This window comes from Kogia breviceps, chromosome 7 (assembly GCF_026419965.1).
Source record: "Kogia breviceps isolate mKogBre1 chromosome 7, mKogBre1 haplotype 1, whole genome shotgun sequence".
Taxonomy (NCBI): Eukaryota; Metazoa; Chordata; class Mammalia; order Artiodactyla; family Physeteridae; genus Kogia; species Kogia breviceps.
In genome coordinates, this window is record NC_081316.1 from 106,043,031 (window position 1) to 106,055,352 (window position 12,322).

The following is a 12,322-nucleotide window of genomic DNA, read 5'->3' on the forward strand; positions in this document are numbered from 1 at the left end:
CCCCTTCCCTCCCGGGGGCGCGGCGCGGGAGGTGTGTGGGGGGCGGGCGCGCGGGCGGGGGCTGCGGCGCGAGGGGCTGGGGTCGGGGCGGGGGGCGTGGAGGGAGCTGCGGGGATGGGGGGCGGGGGTCCCGGCCTAGAAGTGGGACGGGGGTGGCAGCCGGGCGGGGGGCGAGGGCAAGGTGCGGAGGGGCTCTGGCCGGAGGAAGCGGCAGGCTGGGCCAGCCCCCTTTGGAGGGCGGCCGGGACCACTGGCGTCGCTTCCCCCCATTGTCCCCTTCGCGACCGTCCCCCGATCTCCCTCCGAGGACCCATCGCTCCCAGCGTCGCCGTCTGGTCGTCGCCGAGTTGAGGTGCGGGGCTTCCCTTGGCTCTTTCGACTTAAAGCCCCCTGCCGCAGCCTCCTGCCAGATGTCCCTGTCCCTCTCCCCTTTGGGCTCTCAGCCACGGAGTCGCACGTAGGACCCGTACCCTGTGGTTTCGTTTCCCGGGCGCCAAGGACCACCGGCTCGGGCTCTGATGGGGCAGGACGTTTGCACCTGTGCGAGCGGTAATGGCGATCTGAGGCCCATTTTCTCCCGGGAGCCTCGTATAATTTGATGAGGGAAACTGAGGCACAGGGGGGTCTCCGGCCTGGGACTGAAGTGTGGACACAGTCCAGCCTCCATGCCTGCCCTATGCGCTCTTGGAGGGTCAGGGATGTACCTGGGATGCTATTAAAATAAAAACAAGAATTTAAACTAACCCTGTGTTACACCACCAACCACCCGCCCCCCCCCCGCCCCAGTATTCATTTTTATTCTTCCTCTTCACCATAGAAGGCGTGAGTTTGTCCTGCAACATCTCTTACGTGAATTACCGTGTTTTTCAGCTTCTCATTTTCATGCTGGAGTAACCAAGATTCTCATACTCTGGCACCTCTAGTAACTCTAAAGAGTCCGTACTTTCCTCAGTCAGTGGTTGTCAGACTTTTCCCATCTGTGGGGAACCCAGAGTAAAAGTGAAAGATACTTGGATTGCCCAATAAAATACTGCTTTTTCTCTCTCACACGAACATCTCCAAATTAATGGAGAATGCTTTTAATGTAACAGCCATAAAATGATTTTAAAACATAAGCTATTGTTGATATTAGGTCCCAAATCACATCCTTTGTAAATGATACTAGGCAAGGTAGGTAGGCATGTGGATCATTTAGAAGATTCTTATGGTCTGTGAGACTGCATTTCTCCTAAAGTGAAAAAGTTTTGCGTATATATATACATATATATACACACACACACGTGTATATATAGTGACGTTTGAGGATTGATATCCCTTGGGACCTATTGCATGTAATGGCTCTTTTAATATCTTACTAGAGAATACCCTTAAGTGTTTTCTCCTGGAGCCCAACTTTTTCTTTGTGTTTCTTTCCTGATATGACTCTTGTATGGACATTCTGAGAGGGTGAGATACATTTGTTTTGAAATTTTGGAGCTTGAAGCCTGTACTTTGTTTCTGAATGTGCAGAGCATGATGGCGGCATCTGAGGTAGCTGGCGTGGTGGCCACTGCTCCCAATCCTCCGGAATCCTCATCTAGTGTATGTGCTTCCAAACCAGACGAAGTTCTCCCAGACGGTCTAAGGTAACGTGTGGACTCTCAACTGGGAAGATTTCATTTGGGTAAAGGGCTTTGGAGATGGGCTTCTTACGGAAGGGTAGTTGGTCTTTCCCCTTTTTGGCTCTAGTGATATTGCATTAGATGAAGCTTTTTAAAGATAGGGACTATCTGATCTATATTTGTATATCTGGTACTCAACACAGTATCTGACACTAAGCAGGCATGCTACTTATTTGTTGAATAAACAGATTAAAATACAGGGGGTCAGACTCATTTGAAAACACAAATATTTCCCACCTTCTACATGGACTCTCTGTTTATTTAACTATATGTTTACATGTTACATCTGTGTGTATATATGTATGTACATGCACACACACATATACATGTACATAGACACATGTGTATATGTATCTATGTCTATATATAGGTGAATAGATAGCTTTGTTAATATGGTTTATTGTTTCATGTATGTATTTTGCCTTCCAGCTAAACTCTTGAGGACAGGAATTATGAATACCCAACCTTGTTTTACAGTGCTTAAAACATTGTTATGTATAATGTTGTACTAGGTAGACTATGTATCCTACCTCAACTCTTTTTTTTAAAAAAAATTTTATTTATTTATTTATGGCTGTCTTGGGTTTTGTTGCTGCGCACGGGCTTTCTCTAATTGCAGCGAGCGGGGGCTACTCTTCATTGCGGTGCGCGGGCTTCTCATTGCGGTGGCTTCTCTTGTTGGGGAGCATGGGCTCTAGGCATGCAGGCTTCAGTAGTTGTGGCATGCGGGCTCAGTAGTTGTGGCTCGCTGGCTCTAGAGTGCAGGCTCAGTAGTTGTGGTGCATGGGCTTAGTTGGTCCGTGGCATGTGGGATCTTCCTGGACCAGGACTTGAACCTGTGTCCCCTGCGCTGGCAGGTGGAATCTTAACCACTGTGCCACCAGGGAAGTCCCCTACCTCAACTCTTTTGTAGAGTACCTAGGACCTAATACAATAGATAATACTGTGCTAGCAGCTTTATATGTGTTAACACATTTAATTCCCTCAACAATCTCAGCAGGTAGGTGCTAATGCTATTATTCCCATTTATAGGTGAGAGAACTTGAGACGCAGAGAGGTTAGTAACTTGCCTAAGGTTACCAAGCTATGTTGGAGTCAGGGTTTGAACCCAGGCTCGTCTGACTCCAGCGTACTTAATAAATGTAACAAATCTGTTACGTTTGTATTTATTATTTGTTATGTATTATTAAGTGGGTAATGGGGAAAAATGTTAAGTAAACCTAACCATAAAATTGGATCTTCATTTTATAAACAAAATCAGACACATACTACTAGTAATAATACAAACAGCTAAGGTTTATTCAGTGTTTACTGTGTGCCAGAACTAAATACACCAGATGCTTTATCTCATGTAATCCTCACAATAATCTTATTAGGTAGGTGATATTATTTCTGTTTTACAAATGAAGTTAAGTAACTTGCCCAGAGTTAAACAGCTAGTAAATAGCAGAGTCAGGATTCACACCCAGGTACTGTATCTGCCCAAATTTATAATTAAGTGTCCCCCCCCCCACTTAGCCCCCAGCAAGGAATCAGCTTAGAGTATTTATAAAGATTTTTCATGTCACAAGGTGCTCTCTCTGTTGTTTTATTTTGAACAGTAGGTACTATTGAGGAAAGGGAGGCACAATGACCTGAAACCTCAGTCACTACTAGTTTGGAGTCCTTAAGGGCATAGTTGACAGAAGCAGGTTTTTTTTTTTTTTTTTTAATAGCAAAGGAATTTAACACACATCATTCCTGGTAAAAGACTTACAGTCGTGAATGTTGGATGTCATTGTAAATAGGTTTTGAATATCTCTTAAAAGCAGTATGGCAAATGGTTGTAGCAAACAATAAAACGATTTCAGTGTATACATGTGTGTATATTTGTTATCTGGGGTAAAAGTTCTGCTGACAGCTTCAATTTTGGCTTCAAAATTGTCTGTACTTAGGCAACTTGAAGTGAAGATGCTATGCTCTGGAAAGCTGTTGGTGGTTCTGGTCAAAGATCTGTGAAATGAATTTGAATGAAAATTATTTTTGTGAAACGAGAGTGGAATTTAAAACAATATTTCTCAATTAATATTTTATTTATTAAAATATGTGGAACAAAATTAGTGCATGCACCTAAATGAAATATTCTAACTAACAGCAGGCTGTGTCATCTACAACCCCCAAACCTTGGGCTCCTCAGCGTCATTTCTGTTTGACTGTTCACTGCGGACTGTCTCTAGAACCCAGCTTTTTCACCACCACACCATACTCCCTGCATGTGGGACAGAAGTCACTGGGTGGGAACTAAGTTCCTTTTCATTTGTCTAATTTGGAGGGGTTTCTATAGTCTAATTTTGTTCTTCTAGTGGTTATGTTAAAAGTATTATATATTTAAGCCTCTTTAAGATTGGGTGAAGAGAGAAACCTTTTATCTTATGTTTTTGATAGCCCCAAAGACCCTGCACAGAAGCACAAGAACTCGCCTCTGTCGAGTGTAAGTAACCAAACGATAACCAAGGAGAATAACAGAAATGCCCATTTGGAACACCCAGAGCAGGATCCTGGTTCATCAGCAGGTGACACTGCAGCAGCGCACCGGGCGGTTTTAGGAGAAAACTTGATAGCCACGGCCCTTTGTCTCTCTGGCGGTGGGTCTCAGTCTGATTTGAAGGACGTGGCCAACACAGCGGGAGAGGAGGGGGACACACGCCTCCGGGAGAGCCTCCACCCCGCCACTCGGTCTCTTAAGGCAGGGTGCGATACAAAGCAGCTTGCCTCCGGGAATTGTCCTGAAGAGAAGGCCCCACAAGCCTCCATCCTAAAGGAAGGGAGCAGGGACACAGGCTTGGATTTCCCACCTGTGGTGCCTCCAGCAAATGGGGTTGAAGGAGTCAGAGTGGATCAGGATGATGATCAGGATAGCTCTTCCCTGAAGCTTTCTCAGAACATTGCCGTCCAGGTCAAGTATCAAGTTTCTACTACTAAAACGGAATTTGGGCTTTTAATTTTTTTTTTTTTTTTTTTTTTTGAGGGCAGGAGATATTTCTTCATAGTTGGTGGAGAACTACTCTGTCTCGTTTTTTTACTGGCAACTCTCATACTATTTTCATACAGTGCTCTGTGATGACTTCATTCTGGTGTTCAATAAGTAACAGCCCGTGTCTAATCGTGGTGACCACGAACTTCATGACCTACATACAATCACTTTCACTGAGTAATTGATGAGTGTAGGTCATTAGCATTCATATTTCCTATCTTCGACCTTGCAGGAGGAATCCTTGTTAATTCTCTGATCTACATCTTAAGAAGTATGGTGTATCCCACCTTCTAGTGACTGGTGTGCTTTTCTGTAGCAGGAAGGATGAGCACAGTAAATTGTAGGGGCCAAAATTCTTATCTGAGTCTCGAGCTTGTCTCTCCATCGGTTGTTGGGTCTTGTTCAGCTTATTTTGTGGGGTAAATGCTTCATGCTACGTGGATGTCAGTGGACATTTGCCAGAACTACAGTTCTCTTGCTATGAAGCTGATAAGGGGAAAAAGCAAAAAGTTAACTTCTCAGTTCCTTGTGGCAGATTTCTCGGTGAAAGGACGAGAGCAGTTCTGCCTTTTAGAATGTCTCTGAACAGTTCTGAATATAATTGTTTCTTTCTTTATAGACTGACTTTAAGACGGCTGATTCAGAGGTAAACACAGATCAAGATATTGAAAAGAATCTGGTAAGTCGTTAAACTGCAATCGTTCATGTATGAAACTATTAATGCAAAAGATCTAGAGTCACATCATCTCAGTTGGAAAAGGTGCAGGAATCTCCTTTATAAAATCCCTGACAGATGGTCAGCTAACTTCTACTTGATCACCTCCAGAGATGGGAAGCTAACTACTCATGAAGCAGCATATTGCATTTTGAAAATGGCTCTTATTGTTAGATCTTATTGTGAGGTGAGAACAGAACCACTAAAACTTCTTGTTATAGTTCTCTCTTGAGCTACGTAGAGTAAATCTAAATCCCTTTACTTGTTAGCCCAAAATATATTCAAAATGTTTTTTTAAATGGTTTTTTCTCTTATCCTTTAAGTCTGAACCTTTCCAGGTGAAACATCCCCAGATGTTTTGGGGTTTTTTTTGCGGTACGCAGGCGTCTCACTGTTGTGGCCTCTCCTGTTGCGGAGCACAGGCTCCGGAGGCGCAAGCTCAGCATCCATGGCTCATGGGCCCAGCCGCTCTGAGGCATGTGGAATCTTCCTGGACCGGCATACGAACCCGTGTCCCCTGCATCGGCAGGCGGACTCTCAACCACTGCGCCACCAGGGAAGCCCCCCCAGATGTTCTTTTAACATTCTTCTTTTCTTCATATGATATATTTTTCAGTCTTTTCTTCAACCTGGTTACTTTTTCACCTAGACATGTTACATCTTCTCAGTGTTTCTTTTAAAATGTGATCCTGGGTTTCCCTGGTGGCGCAGTGGTTGAGAGTCCGCCTGCCGATGCAGGGGACACGGGTTCGTGCCCCGGTCTGGGAAGATCCCACATGCCGCGGAGCAGCTGGGCCCATGAGCCATGGCCGCTGAACCTGTGCGTCCGGAGCCTGTGCTCTGCAACGGGAGAGGCCACGACAGTGAGAGGCTCGCGTGCCACACAAAAAAAATAAAATAAAATAAAACGTGATCCTGAGAGCTAAATGTAGTAATGCACATACAGTGTAATTACTTCACAATACAGTGGAACTCTTGTGTCATTCTATGGTGACATTCTAGACACCATTTCCTAAGCTGACATCAGCTTATTTTGGCCGTCTCGTCACACTGTTGAGCTTTCACTTTTACTCCATCAGGTTTTTTTCTCATGTATTGTTTAGTTGTATCTTCCTATTTTATGCCTAGGTAATTGGTTTTTTTTGTTTTCTTTTTGAGCATCACTTTTTATATCTGTTTTTTACTTAAAAATAGGGTTGGTTTCTAAAGCTTAGAGAACTTCACATTTATTTTTGTTAAAGTGGTCTGCTTGATCTTTCCCTGGCATTTTGTGGCAAAACTTACACCCTGTGTGTGGATATCTGAATGTCCATTTTTCAGGAGGGAGGATAACGCTAGAAAAAGGCACCCTAAGTTCAGGAAGAGGTCTTTAGGGTAAGATATGTTAACTGAGTGGAAATAAAGAGGAAAACCAGGTAAGAAAGTGGATATTTGGTGCAAGTTGAAGAAATTGAGGGGCAGATGGAAAGAAGTAAGTTATTGGAGTACATTAACCACATGAAAACTGTTAAATAGAAAGTAGCAACTCAGCAGTTATTTATAACAGGCAAGTAAAAAGATCCTAGAGATGAGAGACCTGATGGTGATGTGCTGGGTGAGAACCAGGCTAGGAGGGAACCTCCAGGGGAAGGAGAAGTCGCCTTTTCTTGAACACTTATTCTAAGCACTTTACATGGAGTGTTTATTTGGTCCCCACAGTTGTAAGGTGGGGTTTCGTTGACCATATAGCAATTGAAGGGGCCAACTAAGAGGTTATAGATAAGCTTTAGCATCAGTCTGAAACAGGGGTGGAAACTGGCAAGCCATTAGGCCAAAAGAGGCCCAGGGTTGTGTTTTGTTTGGCAGTATTCTTTCGGGTGGTGGTGTGACCCACATGCTGTAATTTTTTAACTTATTATTATTTTAAAAATATTTATTTATTTATTTAATTTGTTTGTACAGGGTCTTAGTTGCGACAGGTGGGCTCCTTCGTTGCGGCTCCAGGGTTCCTTAGTTGTGTGTGTATGTAGAACCCTCAGTTGCAGCATGCACGTGGGATCTAGTTCCCTGACCAGGGATTGAACTGGGCTCCCTGCATTGGGAGCGCGGAGTCTTAACCACTGTACCGCCAGGGAAGTCCCTATTATTATTTTTCAAACACAATATGATTATATTTTAATACACAACCAAAATACAAAACACCATAGTAAGTTGACAGCAGTAGAAAATGGTATTTCATTTGTATTACATGACAGATGGTTAACATTCTTAGTTGTAAATGAGTTCTCCACATGCTTTTAAAAAGGCATTGGGACTAGGCAGGTATTAAGCTTAGTGACAATACAGGGAACTTTGCTGCTGTTTCATTTGCTACGCTTTTCATGCATTTACAGTAATTGCCCACTGCCTACATTTGAAATTGTGACTCCTGCCTCTCAGGACCAATTTGCCATCAATGAAACAAAGTAACAATGTGTAACCCTTTGGCTTATTAAGATGAGAATTGTATCAAGTAATTTACTGTATGCCTTTAAGCCATCCATCTGTATGTACTAATAGTATGTACCTTGAGACTTCTTTCCGTGAAGACTAGAGTTTTTTCCCCATCCTGTGTTGTTAAGAAGATGCATTATGGACAGAGAGGTACCATAAGGAAATAGAGAAGAAAAGAATCTTCTAATCTACTAGTTTTCATCAGTTGGTTCTTAACCTTTAACTTTTTTTGGGTTAAGGTCCTCTTTCAGAATCTTTTGAAAACTTTGAATTCTCATCTCAAAAAATTTTATACACACCTATCTATAGACCTCAGGTTCAGAATCCCTTTATTTTATTTATTTATTTATTTAAAAAAAAATTTTTTTTTCCACCACTGTGGCCTCTCCCGTCGCGGAGCACAGGCTCCGGACGCGCAGGCTCAGCGGCCATGGCTCATGGGCCCAGCTGCTCCGTGGCACATGGGATCCTCTCAGATCGGGGCACGATCCCGCGTCCCCTGCATCGGCAGGCGGACTCTCAACCACTGTGCCACCAGGGAAGCCCCAGAATCCCTTTAAAGTTATGATGCTAAGGTGTCATCTGTTTAGGGAGCTTTAGTCACATTTTATTACATGGACTAAGGACTAGCTTATCCCAAAGCTAAAGTCCCATCTTAAGAGCTTATTTTTTTATTATCATAGTGTGATAAGTTTTCCCCCATTCACTTCTAAAACCTTTCTTTCCTTTGAAAGTAGTTATCGTCTAATGAACAAATTCAGTTTAATTCTCTGTTTAAATTTTATACCGGTTACCTTATACCAAATGTGTTTTAAATTGACCCTCTAAGTTTTAGTGTTCCTTTGAAAGGTAATCATTACTTTTCTTGATTTATTAATGTTGGGGAGGCAGAGCTGAACTGTGACCCTTAGAAGCTTCACCTCTTTTATTGACTTATTTATTTATTGGCTGCGCTGGGTCTTCGTTTCGGCATGCGAGAGCTTTAGATGCAGCATGCATGTGGGATCTAGTTCCCCAACCAGGGATCAAACCCGGGCCCCCTGCATTGGGAGTGTGGAGTCTTAGCCCCTGGACCACCAGGGAAGGCCCTGAAGCTTTACTTCTGCTCCCTGTTTATATGAGAGCTTGCCTATTTGACCAATCTGAATACCAAGTGCCCCAGAACTCTTTGGTGGATCTGCCAGTTTTGTAGTGCTAATGACCAGTAAGGAGTCCAGTTTCAGGATGCATTTTGACTAGTTGATCTGTTCTTTGTTTTTGCTCGTTCTTTTTCCTCTTAATAGAAAAAATACCTTATTTCTCTTATTCCCTACTGCAGGGAAATTAGCCTATAAAGGGTCAGTTAGTAGATATCTTAGGCTTTGTGGGCTACATGTGCTCTTTTATAACCACTCCACTCTGCTGTTGTAGTGTGAAAGCAGCCAGCCAGCTGTCGGGTATGGCTGTGTTCCTATAAAACATTTACTTATAAAAACAGATGGTGGGACTTCCCTGGTGGCACAGTGGTTAAGAATCTGCCTGCCAATGCAGGGGACACAGGATCAAGCCCTGGTCCAGGAAGCTCCCACATGCCGTGGAGCAACTCAGCCCTTGCACCACAACTACTGAGCCTGCATGCCACAGCTACTGAAGCCTGCGCGCCTAGAACCTGTGTTCCGCGACAAGAGAAGACACCGCAATGAGAAGCCCCCGTGCTGCAATGAAGAGTAGCCCCTGCTCGCCACAACTAGAGAAAGCCCGTGCACAACAATGAAGACACAATGCAGCCAAAAATAAAATAAATAAATAAAATTTAAAAACAAAAACAGGTGATGGCTGGATTTGGCCCACAGTCCATAGGTTGCCACCCTCCATCTTAGCGCAGTGTTGTACAATAGAATTTCTTTTAACCATGGAAGTGTTCTGTATCTGTGCTGTCCAGTACAGTAGCCACTACTCACATGTAGCTACTGAGTACTTGGAATGTGGTAAGGTGACTGAGGAGCTGGATGTTTACATTTTCTTATTCTAATTAATTTAGCTACAGCATCGGACACTGCAGCCATAGCACCCTGCATGGTGCCTTCAACAGGGACATGGTGAATGTTTCTTGCAATGAAATTGGCGAATTAAACTTCTCATCTGTTGTTACCAATAGGATAAAATGATGACAGAGAGAACCCTGTTGAAGGAGCGTTACCAGGAGGTCCTGGACAAGCAGAGGCAAGTGGAGAATCAGCTCCAAGTGCAATTAAAGCAACTTCAGCAAAGGAGAGAAGAGGAAATGAAGAACCACCAGGTATTCTGCTTATATTAAAATTGGCAATAAGTAAAGCTATAGTCCCTAATCAGACTTTAATTTTGTTTTCAAATTAATAGAAATAAAAAAGCAGTATTTAACTTTTTAATGGTTATCATAGAATTTTAAGGGTGAACAAGAACCTTCGAGGGCATCTCATCCAAACTCTCACTCCTATTTTGGTTCAGAGAGGAAAGGATTATTTATTAAACATATTTGTTTGACTGCCTACCTGGAAAGTCATTTGATTAGACTCCTGTCTCAAACTATATTTAAAAATACAACTCTAAGTAAATTAAAAATATACATATAAAAACTGGAAAAAAATTTTAAATCAGAAGAAAATTTAGAAGAATATTTATATACCTTAAGTTGCAAGAGGTCATTTTAACACAGGCAGAAAACCTAGAAGATTTTTAAAAATTAATTATATATAATTAAAATTTTTGGCATGGCAAATTATATAGAAAACAGTCAAAAGATCAATATTAGACTGAGAGAAAATATTTATAGCACATCTGACGAAGGGTTTAAGAGGACATTCTGAGATTCCTGCAAATTCATGGTAAAAGCCAAACAATCTAGAGAAAAACCAGGAAAGGTTACTGTATTACTTTCCTATTGTAATAGTTTTCTACTGTAATAGTTTCCCATTGCTGCTGTAACAAGTTGTCATGAATTTAGAGCTTAAAACAACACAAATTTATTATCTTACAGTTCTGTAGGTCAGAAGTCCAGCATGGGTGTCACTGGGCTAAAATCAAGGTATTAGGAGGGCTGCCTTCCTTTCTGAGGACTCTAGGGGAGAATACATTTCCCTGCATTTCTGGCTTCTAGAGGCTGTTTGCATTCCTTTACCTGTGGCCCCCCGTCTCCATCTTCAAAGTCAGCAACGTTGCATTTCTGTAACTGTTCTTCCCTAATCACATCTTCCTCTGATCACAACTGGGAAAGTTTCTCTGCTTTTAAAGACCCATTTGTGGTTAGATTGGGCCCACCCCGATAGTCCAGGATTGTCTCCCTATCTCTTTTGCTATGGAAGGTAACATAGGTTCCAAGGAGTGGAACATGGACATTTTTGTGGGGAAGGGGTTATTATTTTGCCTATAACAGTCGCAAACAGTAATTCACAGATGAGGAAGAGCAAATGGGTAACAAATGTATGGAAATAAACTCAGCCTTACTAGTGTCGATCCATTTGTATAGCAAATATTTTTTGAGTTCCTGATGTACGCTCTGAAGATTTAGTGGTGAACGAAACGTAGTCTCTGCCTTCATTGAATGCTTATTCTAGTTGGAGGAGACAGACAATAAAAACAGTAAAAGAACAGGAGGTAGTGAAATGCTCATTAAAATTACTAGATACCATTCCTCCCTCTTTCCCAAGAGATTGGGAAAAATGAAATAAGTTGTTAAAGGTAAGGAAAAATGAACTCTTTTTAGACATTGGTAGGAGTGTGAATTGTTATGACCTTTTTAGAAAAGATATTAGGGGGACGTCCCTGTTGGTTCAGTGGTTAAGACTCCGAGCTTCCAATGCAGGGGGCGCAGGTTCAATTCCTGGTCGGGGAACCAAGAATCCCGCATGTCGTGCAGCATGCCAAAAAGGTAAATAAGTAAATAAGTATATAAATAAATAAAGTGTGAAGAAAAAAGATATTAGGAATTGTCACTTAAAATTTTAAAATGTATATATACCTTGACTTAGCAGTCTCGTTGTTAGGAATCTATTCTACAGAAATAAAAGCTTTTGTATGAAAATATAGGCATACAGGATATTTATTGTAGTATTATTTGTAGTTACAAGAAAACTAAAATCAACCTTAACAGGATGGACTCTTAACAGAGAATGGTTGACTAAATTCATTATATACGTGTTATGTCATGTTATACAACTATTTTTTAGTTTGATCTATATTTATTGATAGTATGCTCATGTCAAGTGAACAAAAGCAAGATGCAGAATAGTGTATATAAAATTACCTCATTATAAAGAAAACAAAAAAGCAAATAAATACGTAAGTACACATGTATTTGTGTAAGAATGGAGAAAGACGTGAAAGCATAGAACAAAACGCTTAACACATTGATTACTTTATGGGTGGAATTGGTGTGAATTAGGGGTGACTTTCTTACTTTTTGTTTGACTTCTTATTATAAATATATATGTGTATAGTTAAATA

General features: G+C 41.9%; 1 protein-coding gene across 5 annotated transcripts in view; it reads left to right on the forward strand.

The window, feature by feature from the left end:
• RNF214 (ring finger protein 214) overlaps positions 1-12,322 on the forward strand; it is a 51,113-nt gene that overhangs the window by 544 nt on the left and 38,247 nt on the right. For 2 of the 5 annotated variants that reach the window (XM_059070783.2, XM_059070784.2), the window contains exons 2-5: positions 1,510-1,625; positions 4,086-4,596; positions 5,294-5,353; positions 9,999-10,139. In XM_059070783.2, the coding sequence (XP_058926766.1) occupies positions 1,513-1,625; positions 4,086-4,596; positions 5,294-5,353; positions 9,999-10,139 (825 nt within the window). In that variant the 5' untranslated portion in view covers positions 1,510-1,512. Of the gene's footprint in view, positions 1-217; positions 353-1,509; positions 1,626-4,085; positions 4,597-5,293; positions 5,354-9,998; positions 10,140-12,322 lie in introns of those variants that run through there. The other 3 variants (XM_059070786.2, XM_067039000.1, XM_067038999.1) reach the window with 2 other exon arrangements.